General features: G+C 40.1%; 1 protein-coding gene across 1 annotated transcript; it reads right to left on the bottom strand.

Annotated features, from left to right (window-relative positions):
* Positions 1-9,876: 9,876 nt before the first annotated feature.
* Positions 9,877-15,668, bottom strand: WNT1 (Wnt family member 1). Its single transcript, XM_069972142.1, has 4 exons — positions 15,568-15,668; positions 12,962-13,221; positions 12,556-12,821; positions 9,877-10,368 (listed from the first exon to the last, which is right to left on the bottom strand). Exons 1-4 carry the CDS (start codon positions 15,666-15,668, stop codon positions 9,877-9,879), a joined length of 1,119 nt encoding a protein of 372 aa, XP_069828243.1.
* Positions 15,669-15,933: the final 265 nt, after the last annotated feature.

The following is a 15,933-nucleotide window of genomic DNA, read 5'->3' as shown; positions in this document are numbered from 1 at the left end:
TTCAATACAACAGCCGTTGTTCTAAAATAACAGCAAATATTTGCCATTAAATGGCGGCCATCCACTCAATTTCAACAGTGTGTGAACAGATCCTTTCTGTGTTTTTAATCCACTCCTGGTTTTGGTTGCAATACTGACTGAAATATACTGACTGAAATATACATATAGTGACTGAAATATACGTAGTGTGAACACAGCCTATATCCATAATGGATATGTAAATATGAACAATAGCCATACTGGCCTCTTCACGTCTATAGCAAAGCTAGTGAATGTGCATCTGTAATTGTTTGTGGAAGCATCCAAACTTAGAAGGGTTCCTCTGGAGATCAATTTGGTAGCATGAAATTCGATCTCACCTTCTAGTGCAAACAGTATATTTCTATCTCTCTTTACCCCCCGAGTCCTCTACCACATAGTGGGTGTTATTTTCTTATTCCAGGCTTCTAGGTGTGCCCTTTCTGGAAGGAATGAGTAAGACATCTCTGATATTCTCATTATACCTTTTTTTACTCATCACCCCTGTGAAGTTTCGTTATTTATTTCACTTATTTTGCAGAATTTACAGGGAATCTCCCAAAACTTATGACACGGACCTGAGATTATTTTTGGACCAAATGACATGTTTGGCCCTGGAGTCTTGTTTATTTTGTCACCACATAAGGAATTATGTATTTTAAGATCCAATATTTCCACTCATCACTTGCTCCAGTGGGTATTTGCAGAAACACTCAAGCATTCGAGATGATTGTATTCCTCTCACCCCTCTTAGAAACCTCCTGCCAGAATACGCCCACCCACCCACAACAATGAACAATAAACTCTTCCATAAACCTCCACTGTAAATAGATAGCTAAGGATGGACAAAGGCAGACAGAGAGCAGTGCACATGCTGTGTATGTAATTATAAACATGAGCAATTCCAAAAACACGGGAAACCAGAGGCCCAAAACTAATAAAACTTTGTGGTTTGCAATGTAGGATGGAAAAGACAGAAAATTTAGAGTGGTATGACTTATCAAATAAAAATAAAACTCTGCTGAACATGGAGCTATGGGGCAGCGCATATATAACATTCCAGAAGACTTATCAAATATGTTTATGGCCGATTACATGAATTTCAGAATAGCATAAAAAGCAAAACCCTTACATATACGATATCAAGGGGCATCCGGGCTTCTCAGATTAATTTATACATTTCTAAAAGTGATAAAAAATCATGTTGAAAATCTATTCCAGTTCCCAGCTGGTGTAAATTTCTGAAACCGACACCCGGCGGCCTCATATAAAGCATGTGTGCAATTTATATAACTTTTTTTTATTTTTATAGTTATTGTGCCTTAAAAGAAAGCTATACTTACTTGTATTCAGGTAAAGTCTCCTGTAGGCAGCTTTTTAGTCTTGTGCTAGTATAAAAAAAAGAGATTAAACACCAGTACAGAGAGTCACGGTTCAATGCATCCATCAATCACATAACTGCCTTCTCTGTGAGCGCAGATGACCGGGACCTCCTGTGTTTAATCTATTTTTTTTTCCAGTAGCACAAGACTAAAAATCTGCCTTCAGGAGACTGGACCTGGATGCAAGTGAGTATACAGTAGCTTTGTTTTATAGCATGATAACTAAATAAAATAATAATTTTTATTGTAAATTACAAACTTGCTTTATATCACATGCCCTGTTGATTTAGAGTTAGAAATTTATAATTGCAGTGACACTGTGAGGCTTTTGTCGGTGGCTATCTGCAGCTGACACCTATTATTAATGGCTGGCATTGGTGATCAGTTCAATGCCAGCCCTCTAACCATATAGAAGCTACAATCTACATAGATATTACAATATTCATAGTAATATACTATGTCATAGGTGGTTCAGGTAATTTGTTCAGCAATACAGGGCACCAGTTGTCATGCCAACCATAGACCTTCTCTAGGCCACTGTGGTTGTTGTGAGAAATCTACCAGTACAGCCTGTCATAGATGGAGTACTGATTTGATAGATCAATGCAATACATATCTATTGCATTGATCTATTGATCTAAGTAAGCAATTCAATGATTGCTTGTAAAAGTTTAGTGTTTAATAAGTCAAAAACATTTTGAAAAAATATACCCCCCCCCCTCCAATAATTAAGCATATAAGCATATGCCATGACAAATCAGTGGTGGTACAACTGCTGTGACCATGATGATCTACTAGAATTAAGATCCTGCAGCGCTGCTATAGTGACTAGGAGTGCTGGACTGGATGGAAGCTAATCGATTGCTAAAGCAGCTCCCTGCAATCAGACCCCACAGATAAGATGGCACGTCCTGGACATATCTTTCTGTTTTGGAAATATCCCTTTCAGACTAAAGCTATGACATCAAAAGTCTAATAAATCACTGAAACAGGTGCCTATAACTTGTGGCCCATAACTGGAACACCAATGAGGAACCATGTTCATGCGTTTTCACATTGCGGCTTCTGGATGTGGATGAAACCATACTAGAGATGAGCGAACCGGGTTCGGGTTTGAGACGATCCGAACGTTCGGCATTTGATTAGCTGGGGCTGCTGAACTTGGATAAAGCTCTAAGGTTGTCTGGAAAACAAGGATACAGCCAATGACTATATCCATGTTTTCCACATAGCCTTAGGGCTTTATCCAAGTTCAGCAGCCACCGCTAATCAAATGCCAAAAGTTCGGGTTCGGATCGACTCGAGCATTCGCTCATCTCTAAACCATACCCAATGGCTACATTATTTAGCTGGTAAAAACTGCTGTGTCACTGGCAATATTGAGTAGCCATTGTGGATGTAACGGAAATATGGAAACAATATGGAAATATGAATTATCAGTCAATATGGAAAATGCATGTTCGGGAGCCTACTTAACAACCTGCCAATGCCTCTTGGTATACGGCGAGGAGATGTTTATTCTTCTACATTTAGAGGGCACTCGGAGGACAGGAAGAAGTTAGATGGTGTGTGCCAATTTAAGTCTTGTGTTGTTTATTTTACGGTCTTCTGCAGGAAGCAGAGAAGAGACGTAAGGCTTGGAGTACTTAGCATGACACCTGGAGCCATGCCCAGGGTGCTAGCAATACTCCTGGAACCATTATATGATTCATTGGCACATAGTCTATTTTAATGTACAAGTGTTGCCAACACACAATGTATTTTTACCAATCTGATATTACAACAATGTACGGCATATACTAGTATATACACTATTCCAATGATCTACTGAGTGCCAATTGTCATCTCTTACAGAATCTGTTTTTATCCATCTGACCAGAGCTTTTGACCAGGACCATCTGTACATGCATTAATGTGGTCGTCTCCTACATGGGCGTTGGAAAGGAATGAAGATTAACACCGGCCACACACATACACCACACTCCCATTGAGTTACTGTTGGTCATCCCTTCTCTGTGTGAAACTTATGGTGGTCGAGTGCAGAAGTATTTAAACAGGAATCTGTCGTTCTGAGGTCAGATAATGACACGTTCAGCCATAAAGTCATATAAGCTGATGTGGTCTGTCAACAGAAATGTCATTTTTCCCTGATGAATCAAGGCTTCTAGATCAAATTCATGTTAGTTTTGTACATTTAGGCCACATTTTACACAATGTATATTTTCAATAATAACGGCCATGGTTGCAGATTGAAACGACTGCTGTTTATAGACAGTGCGGCTTAACATTATATTCTGTAGAACAACTGACATGTCTATTTTGTGCGGCCGCTATTCAGTGAACAGCGGCTGTACAAAAAAGGCTGTGCACACAATGTAAAGTACGGCTCCCGGATGTACTTTACATTGTGGTCTATAGCTACTTGGAGTACAGGCACCTGAATGTGCAAGCATTCCAGTTCAAATTCAAGGCCATGTCACACAACTTGTGTCACGTGTGAACATCGCCTTAGACTGATTTCAGAATTTCTGATACAGGACTTAACAAAGTTTATCAACTTATAGCTGAGCTAGTAAACAGCTTCTTATAATCCACTCAATGAAGTTTACAGATAAGCTGGGGTCCACTTCTGGTGGTTGGCCATGTCATTTTGCTAGATATTATAATAGGTAGGGGGAGCTCTGAAGTCAATTTCAGATCAGCTGTCTATATGGTTCATCCTAAAATTTCTGTTGTAGTATATAGACATAGGACATTACATCTATCTCTCCACGGAATATTATAAATATGTCATCAATATCTGATAGTCAGGGTCACAGCAGTTAGCACTGATGTTATATTTTAGCCATATGCCTCCAATGTCTTTCTTGATATAATGCCTTTAAATTCATCTTTGCAGCTCCTGGACATAAAACGTAGTCAACTGAACCAAATATTGTGTCATTTTGCATTGGCACACATGTATTTTTACTCATACAATAGTACAGTCAATATTATAAAGGCTTGTTCACACATTCAAAGACTGCATGGTTTATTACCTGTGTTCCTGATTTTAATGCAGTAGAATGTTAACCCACCCCCCACATAATAATAATAATAATAATAATAATAATAATAATAATAATAATTAATAGTAGTAATAATATTATTATTATTATTATTATTATTAGAGAAGCTATCATTGTTAGGCTTTTTTTCATGCATTTTAAACCACCACAAAATAAAACTGTGCGCTTAAACCCTTTCCACTCAAAACATTCAGCATGCCCAGACAGCTTTCTGAGCATGCTAGAAGTTGTAGTTTTATTAATAGCCAGATAATGCCCTGTCGAGATACTACAATTGGGGTTGAACAAACTTGTAGAAGTTATAGGTGAAGTGATAGAAGAGGCAGGGGAGCATGTGTGGATGTGCCCAATGTTCCAACCTGGAAATCAACAAATAACTATAATGAATATATATTACTACATTTGGGCTAAATGATGTATATCCCATATCTGCTATGTGTCTTACTGTCACATGTGTTATCTATGAAGAAACACAAAATGCAACCTTAAAAGAAGTAACAAATCTAGTGCAATATTTGATAATTGTATCTCTTATTTAACATATCTGACAGAGGTTACCAGCCTCATCCATTTCAGGGGCAGCAGCAGTGGTTCACCTGTCTCCTGTACCTCCCAGGCTGGAGCAGTGCTGTTCTGCAGCTGCCTGACCTCAGGCTGAGGTTACTAGGACTAGGCAGGGAGCTCGCCCTTACAGCTGGTAAATTAAAAGCAGAGCCGGAGAAAAAAATGAGCAATTTCCCTGTGTGTCTTCCTTGTGTGACGCGTGTGTTGTGGGGATATTGGGCTCTTCCCAGGAACCACATCTTCCTTCAGATGCCAGTGTGTGTCCATCTGCCCTGAGAGCACTGGTAAGGTACAAAGAAGAGAGCTACGCCCAGTCTGGACCTAATTGGAAGCAGGCGAAGAACATGCTGATATCTTCAGCTTTTATTTTTAAACAAGGACATCTCCCATTAGACTGCAGTGCTGCTCATTGTGCTTTCTTGTGTCCTCTACTCTTCAGGCTACTGGGTGGGATATGACGACTGTGCAGGGCATCGATGGGTCATGTATAGACCGCTATCTATAGTCCTATACCTTCTACTTGTATAGCCCTATATTATGCCCTGTTGTTACTTTTTGCATAATTACAGATGGATCATGCTCTGGTGCCCTGTCTGGCAGCTTCAGCACCACCACTATGGACAGCTCCCATTGAGACCTTACACATTCCAGGTAACCAAGCTTTGTCTTTCCAATGTGAATCAAGGGGCAGCACAGTGAGTCACCAGCTTAGAATGATCCCTTATGGCTGTCTTATGGTCTACAGCCAGGTTGTGTTCCTACAGTGAATTTGATTCATTGACACTGACTAAATAATAACATATAGGGGGAGATTTATTAAACTGGTGTAAAGTATAACTGGCTCAGTTGCCCCTAGCAACCAATCAGATTCCACTTTAAATTCCTCACAGATTCTTTGGAAAATTAAAGGTGCAATCTGATTGGTTGCTAGGGGCAACTGAGACAATTCTACTTTACACCATGTTTGATAAATCTCCCCTATATGGTTTTATTGCATCACTACACGCATTGACCTTATTGTCTATTCACCACAAATTCACAGTTCCCAAATCTCTTTCTGGTACATACACTTTGCACACACATACTATTTCCTTGACATAAACTGAAGAAGGAAGGGTCTGAAAGTTTCATCGCTACTTTTAAATAACAGGCAGCAGCTCTAGGATATAAAAGTTGTCACAATAAATAGTTTTATTTACAAATCCCAAATACCTGAAGGGTTATTTACAGGTTACATTGAAATAATCTACATCAAAATATAATTCTAGATATGCCCTAACAATAGGAGCTACTTTATACAGTATAGTATAGTACAGTAGAGTAAATAAGGCATACATTTGGCGATATAGTCAGCCAGAAATCATATGCTGCAGCAGCTGAATAGGTGACATCAGGAACAGACCTGACATCTGAACGTAGAGGCACAGTGATTCCAGTATATAATAGACACACATGGCAGCAGTAGTGAAACCAATGAGAGACCATGTTTGTCAATGACGTATATGAACCATATTTATATACATATAACACATGTCCTACCCATCGTGAATAATATATCGAATTGAGGGAATTGTACTGTGAAGTAATATGTTCATTTTCATTTCAGTATGTTTTAAGTTGGCAGTGTATGAGAAGAGACTGAGAAGGAAATAGATTGTGGGGCCCCTATGCCACTGGTGGTAAGTGTCTATCATTTCACCATTATTATTTTACAATGCTTTGTCATTGTATTGTTGTAAATTGGATCATTCACAATACAGGTAGACAGGTAGTGTTACTGTACATTAGTGGTATGATTAAAGGAATGATTATAGAAATTATTCTTCAGCTATTCAGTGTAAAAATAACGCTAGCACACTAGTGAGATAATACAATACCAAACTAACATAAATGTACACACATAGTAACATAGTAGATGACATTAGTGGCATAAGATCCTATACTGAAGTCTGATAAATAACATACATCATTATGTGCCAGGATAGACACAAGCAAGGAGAACTATCAGAAGTGCTATATAAAGTCTACATAAGAAATGGTAAAAACTATATTGGTAATTTACTGCTGTCATTTGGACATTGTGTGGTTCCAACATCCGCATCAATATCCACATGAATAGTGAGGGTCAAGCACATATATGTTGTAGTTGACTAAAATATGATCCAAAGAACATCAAAATAAAATGTGACTTTTATTAAAGGGGTAGTGCGGCGGTAAAGAATTATTGACAGAATAACACACATTACAAAGTTATACAACTTTGTAATGTATGTAATGTCTGTGAATGGCCCCCTTCCCCGTGTCCCACCACCCCCGCTTGTGTACCCGGAAGTGTGGTGCGCTATACATACCTGTCACATGCCGACACCTGTCTCTGATCTTCAGTCTGCGATGTCGTCTTCGGATGGCCGGGCCGAATCCCTCCAAGCGTCCTGAGTGCCGGCCTCCCTCTTCAGCGTCATCAGATGCTCAGCCGCGATTGGCTGAGCACAGTTTGGCTCAGCCAATCGCGGCTGAGTAGCTGATGACGCGGCCGCGTCATCGGCTGCTCAGCCACGATTGGCTGAGCACAGTTATGCTCAGCCAATCTCGACTGAGCAGCCGATGACGCTGAAGAGGGCGGTCGGCACTCAGGACGCTCGGAGGGATTCGGCCCGGCCATCCGAAGACGACATCGCAGACTGAAGATCGGAGATGAGTCGGCACGTGACAGGTATTTATAGCACACCACACTTCCGGGTACACAAGTGGGGGTGGTGGGACACGGGGAAGGGGGCCATTCACAGACATTACATACATTACAAAGTTGTATAACTTTGTAATGTGTGTTATTCTGTCAATAATTCTTTACCGCCGCACTACCCCTTTAAGATCTGTAAGATGTATTTATACTGATTCAGTATTCAGTGTTTTATCCACATACTGAGAGTCCCATAGATTGAGTTATTCATCTCCCTAAGTCTACAGCAGACCTCAGCACGAGTGGGACTGTGCCATCCTCCTCCCTATATATCCTTTCTCCAATATAAATTATAGGAATTTCAGGAAAATTCATTTTAATAATGATAAAAGTGCATTTATAGAAAGACATTTTGTCTTTGTATTAGAAGGACCCCCAACCCCCCCTTAATACTAATAGCCTTACGTGACAAGTTTTTAATTTCTTCTGCGTGTGAGTTCTTTGGTGCTGGGCCCATAGAGGGGAACAATTTGGCCCGTTCCCTAAACAAGGCCTGTGAATAACAGATATCGGGAACTCAGCATCTCCATTTTTGTTCCCACCACTTATCCAGCTGAGTGAGTAAATAAAACGCCCTTTGTCATATTCACATCCTAATATTATTCCCAGTGGGTATTCTGTCACTATGCTTCTCCTTGACAAATATTCATTCATGTTTTAAAGTAGCATTTACTCCTACAGGAATCGCAGTTGCTTTGAGCAGCTCATTCTTTTCCCTATCTTCCCTTCCATGGCTTTTTTTCACCATTATCCTGAGATGAGTTTCTTGGGAGGCCCTAGATCTCAGACGTACGGGCTTTGTTAGATTTAATCTTCTTAGCACCTCTCCTTCATATCACAGGCTGCAATACTGCTGATACCAACACAGTATCATGAGACTGTGGATTGGTAACAGAAGATTTATTCGACTATGAGTAATATGCTAACATTAAGGGTATGTGCACACTGAGGAATTCTTGTGGAATTCCGCGCCGATTCCATGTCGAAATGCACTCAGAATCTGCTCGAAATTCTGACGGTAAAAAATGAGCGGTCTTGGCTCCCATGAATTTCTTTAGTATCTCTGTTCATTAGTGCACACGGCGGAAATTTTCATCCCGAAATTTGTCCGGATTCCGTGCGGAATCCATGTTCCACCCAAACAATGGACGGGTTCATTCTTTTGGCGGATTCCGCTAGAGGAATCCTATAGAAGTTAACGGGGCTTAAATTCTGCTCAAAATTCCGCACCTAGGGTGGGTTCACACTAAGGAATCCGCGCAGAGAAGTTCTGGCGTAATACATCGCTCGTATCCGATCGTGGTGAGGCACATCTCCGCCCGTTCCGTAGACACCATTCTATGGGTGGATGAATTCCGCCGTCCGCCGAAAGAAATAACATGTCAAGGCGGAATCGAATAAAATGGTGTCTATGGGATGGGCAGAGATGTGCGACGCCGCGAGCAGGTACGGAGCGACGGAATCCAACAGAAATTTTCCGCGGCGGAACCCACCCCTATTCTGCTCCTATTCTGCCAGAGCAGAAAAGAAGAGGAATTTCAAGCAGAAATCTTTCCTCTTCAATTCCTTGCGGAATCCGAGAGAAATCCTCACTGAGGTCTTGTAGACGTAACCATCACACCTTTTACTGAGTAAATCTGTTGTATATCCTCCTGCATATACATCATCTGCCTGTTGGATTATGCTATATTATTTCTGTTGAGGTACCTTGGTTTGGCATGAATCCCTATGGATAAGGTATGTGAGGTTAAGAAAAAATACTGTTATCAGTGCATTATCAGTGCTAGCCGAAAAACTCTACAATATATGTACATTGACTGCAGTGTACTATACAGTTCTGTATGGCACTGTGGCTCTATGTATCATTTTGTAATAGGAGATGGAAGAACTCCAGACTGAATAATCTGTGCATCCCCTATAGGTTGTTCTTGTAGAGCAGTATCTTGTCCCTTATTTATTTTGAGTGCAATGCCAGCCATTCAGAGTGTCCATGCGCCAGGGCTATTTCCTGACCTGTTGTCACACTGCTGCTACTCCCAACCTTTCATTTAGAAGGCAACTTAAAGTAGTACTGTACTCAGTGCAGAGAGTAAGAGAGTGAACTTCACAAGCATTCGTGGACTATCTGTGTGGTAGTGCAGTTCAAGCAGGTGACATGACAACACCAGTGAAAGGTACAGTGACACCTTTCAGTGACCTTTTCGGCTCGGCTCCTGTAACCTCTGCCACAGCACAGAAGTTCACAACCATCCAGGCCTAAAGAGGTGCTGTTGCATATTCGACCGGTTGTACCTGGGGTTCCAGTCTTTTCGCTTGGGCTGCAGAAATTCGGCGACTTCTCAAAGTACACCAAATCTCTAGAAGAAGGCATTGCATGAGAAGGGTTCTCAGGTTCTAGATGTGGGAGGTCACTACGGGAACTTCCACGGTTGCTGCCGTTGTTACTGTATGTGACCTTGGAGGCACCATCAAACCGGTCTTTTAAAGCATCCCCCACTGCACGAAATGGGGGAAGACGCATCCAGCAGGTTCTAAGTGAGCAGGATCCGGACATTCCATGACACTTGCATTCTTGGCGCATCTCTGTCAGCACAGTCTACAAGACATAAATGGAATACTTAAATAATGCCATAAAATAGTAACATACCTGCTCGAATCAAAATTAAATTCAGATCAGTCTATATTGTTAACCATTCTTTAACTTATAGGGGGACATTTATTAAGATTAATAAAGCTTCACCCCCATTTCCCCAGTGCAAGAGGTGCATGCTAAAGCAGGTGTAGATTTCTGCATGGTTTATGTGTGTTTCCAGGTGTAAACCATGATAACTTAGGCCACACCTGATTCCTGCCTTGCTGTGCCACCACCCCTCCCCCAACCCATCCATCAGGAAAGCAGGCTTACTCCTTGTACACGCCACTGAAAAGACCAAAATCTGTGCCTCTCCCGTGGCGTATGCCGGGGGGGGGGGGGCATAATGATAACAGTTCAATGGTTAGGTAGCATTACTTATTTTTAAATACTGTCAACTGATAAGCCACCAGCTCTGGAACCAGCTTATCCCTCCCTGATCAGAAGGCTGCCATACACTTAAGACAGATGGCCAAACCTGAAAAAAGTGGCGGATTTAACATCTCAAAGGGAATGTGAACTGTCATGTAATGAATAGTACAAGCGATTTTATGAAACTGGGTAATGGTTTTATTAAGGAAAAGATTTTCCTTCTGTACTCAAGAAGCTGTTTTGCAGCCTCTCTCCCCATTCTTATCTGCTCATTATCAGGCAAAGCCGTCTTCATTACAGAGGAGAAAAGTAAAGACGGGTTTGCCGAGTCTATTATAACCTATGGAGGGGGGAGGGGCCGAGGGACATGAGTGAGCAGGAAGAGGAGAGAAACAGCTCGGACAGTTTGGAGACAGTAGGGGAGGTTTATCAAAGGGTGTAAAATTTCCACTGGTGTAAACCGCCCACAGCAACCAATCACAGCTCAGCATTCAGCTTTGGTAACATGAAAGAGGAGCTGTAATTGGGTGTTGTGTGCAGTTTACACCAGTTTATATTTTACACCCTTTGATAATTCTGGGTCTGTGTGTCATGGCACATAAAATGCTGAATTACAGGTAAGAAAGGTCAATGCTTATCTGGGAACTTGGTGAGATAAGATTGCAGGATTATGTATTCTGCTCTCTTCTATACATGAGCTGTTTGTCTCCTCTCCATGCTCCCTCGCCCCTTTTACCCCTCCCCTTTCCATAGACCATAATGGACACAAATAAGTCAGGAGGTAAGGATGAGAAACAGTATTTTTGCCCAGTATTTTGGTCAGTATTTTGCAAACAAAACCATGAGTAAATTAAAAACACAAAAAGGCTATGTTCACACACTGTTTAAATTGGATCAGCCACAGTTATGTCCGCTGTTTTAAAAATGGACGCTGTTTTTTTAAAAAAATGGCGGCCATCCACTCAATTTCAACAGTGTGTGTACATGGACTTTGTGTGTTTTCAATCCACTCCTGGTTTTGGTTGCAAAATTCTGATCAAAATACTGAGCAAAAAGTCTGTGTGGGAACATGGCATATTTTTAAGAATTTTTGGTGATTTTTGGAGCTTTTTTTTCTTTCATTTAAAATTTTCTACTTTCATTTTTTTTAAAAACACAATAAAAAAAATTTAACTGATTAGAAAAAAAACTTGTTTCAGGACCTGTCTCTGATCACTATTAAAATATCTAGGTGATACATTGCCTTTAAACCTTGACCTGTGACTAGTACATACACTAATAAACTATACCCCTCAAGCTGTCAAAACAGCATAGATTCCACAAGACCTCCAAAGGTGTCCTCCAATATCTGGCACATTAGTGCCATTAGACGCCATTGTACTACAGTAGCTCTTCAATGGAATTAGAATACATGGCTTGCCTTTGCTCCCCATGCACCAAGCCTTGGCCATCAAGGACCCTGTTGCTGGTTCATCTGCTGTCCTTCCTGGAACAACTTTTGGCACAACCATGAACACCCCACAGGACCTGTTATTTTGGAGATTCTCTGACCCACTCATCTAGCCATCAAATTTTAGCTCCTCTAGCCATCACAACGTCATAAACTGACTGATCACTCACTGCCTAATATATCTCACCCCTTCACATGTGCTGATGTCAAGAGATTATACATGTGCTTCACCTGTCCAAGCCTTTACTGTTATGGCTGATTGTATAGACTACATGCATGTTATTGAATTAGACCCAGTGAATTGTTGAATGTGCAAAATCTAGACTTACCATTCTGCCAGCTTGGTTGTTGTGTAGGTTCACCAGATACTTCAGGTCTCTCCCTCTTTCACTTGAGTCCACAAACTCTTTTCCTATGAACCTTCCAAATTCAATATTGTCACTGCAGCCTCCCCAGTGCCAGTCTGGTCCTCCAGGGCCTCGCCGCCGGTAATCACATGAGCAGGATTCAATAGAACCCTCTGAACAGGAACGAGCCACAGAATGAGTTACACCAGCACTAGTGATAGCAAATACAAAGGCAGTCTCCCTGCAGCCTGCAATAGATGGAGATCACTTATTACTTGTAGTGCACTTATAGAATTGTGGCTTATACAAAGTGCTTCTAATCCCACTGAAAGACTTATACCAAACAAGCAATGTCTTAGATACTCTTATTTCTGCATTTATTCCTTACCTCGATTGATTATTTTGCCAAAAACCTGGTTTCCCGGTCCAGTAGGACAGTTCCATCGACGGTTTCGGAACTGCCACTTGCATTCGCGAATCGCACTGAGAAGCCCACGTGTAATGCTTTGTAGGATGCCTGGGTTTTGACGGATTAGACGTCTCTGTCTTCTGCTTAAAAGTTGAAGACTTGGATCTAACACAAGAGGAACTGGGCCTACGTCTGATCCTGGGAGCACATTTCCATTGGAAGCTATGTTTACTATACCCCTAAAAGATATAAAGGGTATTAAGATATAGATATTAGGATAGTAAGCATGAAACACGAAACATTCAAGCATTAAATACATATAGACTGATGAAGATGTTGTATTGGTGGTGTTAGATGATGTCACATAGCCACTTGCACATATACTGTATGTTCTATTCACCTTTTTGCATTCTTATGTAAATATGCCTGTGGACTGTCATCAGTCATCCATATGTTACACTTGGACCTCTGAACTCTGTAATAATAGAACTATTATATGTATCACCTCTGCTTTCCATCTGCTCTGTTTACACTTTGGACAACCACATGTCTCTCTTATGGGCAGATAGATGTGTAAGTCGCAGGGTTATGTTACCGTGGTTGTGGTTAGTGCAATGCATATCGATTGATGAGGCAAGCAAAAGAAGAGGAGATTATTTTCATATAATTGATAGTATGGCTGCATTGTGGGTTTACACTAATGTAGCCATTCATATCAAACCACTTTGGCACTGACTATGAGAGCAAGTTCTAAAAAAAGGCTGAAATGTATTACTAGGAAGTGCAACAGCAATAACATAAAACATGTTGACCTGTGTTTATGCATTGGTAATGTAATATAGTGGGTGCAAACAATAAAGTGGTCATCAGGACTGTTGTAGTCTTGTGGGTGTCACATGGTGTAATAATATAAGTCATTCATTCATTCATTCATTCAATACAGGTAGATGGAACAACAAATCATAAAACTAGTCTAATATTAGGTTTGTATAAATATTGTTTGTATGAATAAATAAATAAAACACATTAAGTCTGTATAAATAAATATTGTTTGTATGTATGAATAAATAAATAAATAACATAAAGTTTGTGTAAGTAAATCAGAACCCTATATTTCATGCATTTCAGACTGCAAGATGCTGTAAATTGCAGGCAGTGGGTGGCATTTTGTGCAAACAATATAAATAACAGTAACATTTGATGTATTATTTACTATGTAATAGTTATTTTTCCTTGCATTATAACCTTACCTAGCATAAAAAAAGTCCTAGTTGTGATGTATTACCTTGTTTACAGGTAAAATGCACTATGAGACAACAGGCTGCATATAAGTGCTGTAATGTTTGATAAGGTGGCATGCACTTCTATTATAGTGAATATGATTACAGTAGATGCAGGTTATGTCCAAAAATGCAGATATAAATATGGGTGTGATCTCTTATATAAGGTACAGGTAGGTACAGGTGCAGAGGTATACTAGCTGCACATTATTTTACTGAGTTATGAGTCCATAGACTTATTACTCTTAGTGACATTCCACTGATGTAAGTCTGCAGGAATATTCTGTGGATTATATACTGATTCTATAAAATCCACAGAATTATTCTTGCCCTCTATGAGAAGAGATATAATGTCATTTTATATCCTTGTTAAATACACTTATAATTGCATGTTTTAGGTATTATTATAGTGTTTTTAATTTTTCAATTTACTGCTAGTAAGCATTAGTGTTACAGTACACTGTTAATAAGAATGTTGTAACAGTACACTGTTAATAGGGGTGTTATCATAGTACATTGTTAATAAGTGTTATCATAGTATACAATTAGTAAGAATGTTATCATAGTACACTGTTACTAAGAATGTTATAATAGGACACTGTTAATAGGAGTGTTATCATAAAACCCTGTTAATAAGTGTTATCATAGTACACTGTTAATACTAATAGTACACTCATAGTAAGAATGTTATAATAGGACACTTTTAATAGGAGTGTTATCATAGTACACTGGTAATAAGTGTTATCATATTATACAATTAGTAAGAATGTTATAATAGTCCACTGTTAATAGGAATTTTATCATAGTACACTGTTAGTAAGGATGGAATGAATGTCAGGTCCAATTCATGAAACAATGTTCCATATGAATAAAGTTAATATGATGAATAATTATTATTATTGGATATTGGTACAATACAAAGTTACACCCATTCCATGTTCTGGGTAGCCATGTTAATGCATATGTAATCCTTGCTATACTGCAGATATATAAGGTACATCTATGTATACAGGATACATGCAGCCTGTGAGGCTCAGGGCAGGTGCACTGCAATGGACAGATCATGGGGCTGCAGCTGCACAATATACAGAGCTGTATGTGTGGTCCATTACCTTTACACTGTATGAATATGCAATAAGGAAAGAAGCATACAGTAATAGATTTAGGTTTTCATTCAGTATAAACAGCATCTGACATATACTAAAATCCCTGAATCCATATAATTCTGTACTAAACAAACATATACACCAGACTCCCTTATCATTGCTCCACTTCTGGGGCACCATAGTACCCAGCACCACTTACCACCACTTTCCACTGTTGTTCACAGCCATGGTATTGGTCAAAGAGGAGAAGGCTAAAACCCATAAAGTCTTGAGGCCGACCAGGAAAGTGAGGATCCTCATATCTGCAGTGGAGGCAGCAGGTGTTTCTGCAGTCACTGGAGGCTTCTGCTCCACCTGTGGCACTACAGATGCAGGCAGCTCAATGCCAGGATATGCTTGCAGGGAGGTTTCATTGAGTTTTCAGGATTTCTCTGGTTGCTGCAGAGGATGTTGCTATGGAGGTGAGTGGTCTTGGAGGCAGTGATATGTGAGAAGATGGAATGGAAAGTTGAAGGCAAGATCCCAGCTTGCAGTGAATAAGTAGACCTCAGCTTATGCTAACAAT

The sequence above is a fragment of the Dendropsophus ebraccatus genome, chromosome 5, assembly GCF_027789765.1.
Source record: "Dendropsophus ebraccatus isolate aDenEbr1 chromosome 5, aDenEbr1.pat, whole genome shotgun sequence".
Taxonomy (NCBI): Eukaryota; Metazoa; Chordata; class Amphibia; order Anura; family Hylidae; genus Dendropsophus; species Dendropsophus ebraccatus.
The sequence above is the reverse complement of the archived record's forward strand: the minus strand, read 5'-3'. Positions and strand labels throughout refer to the sequence as shown.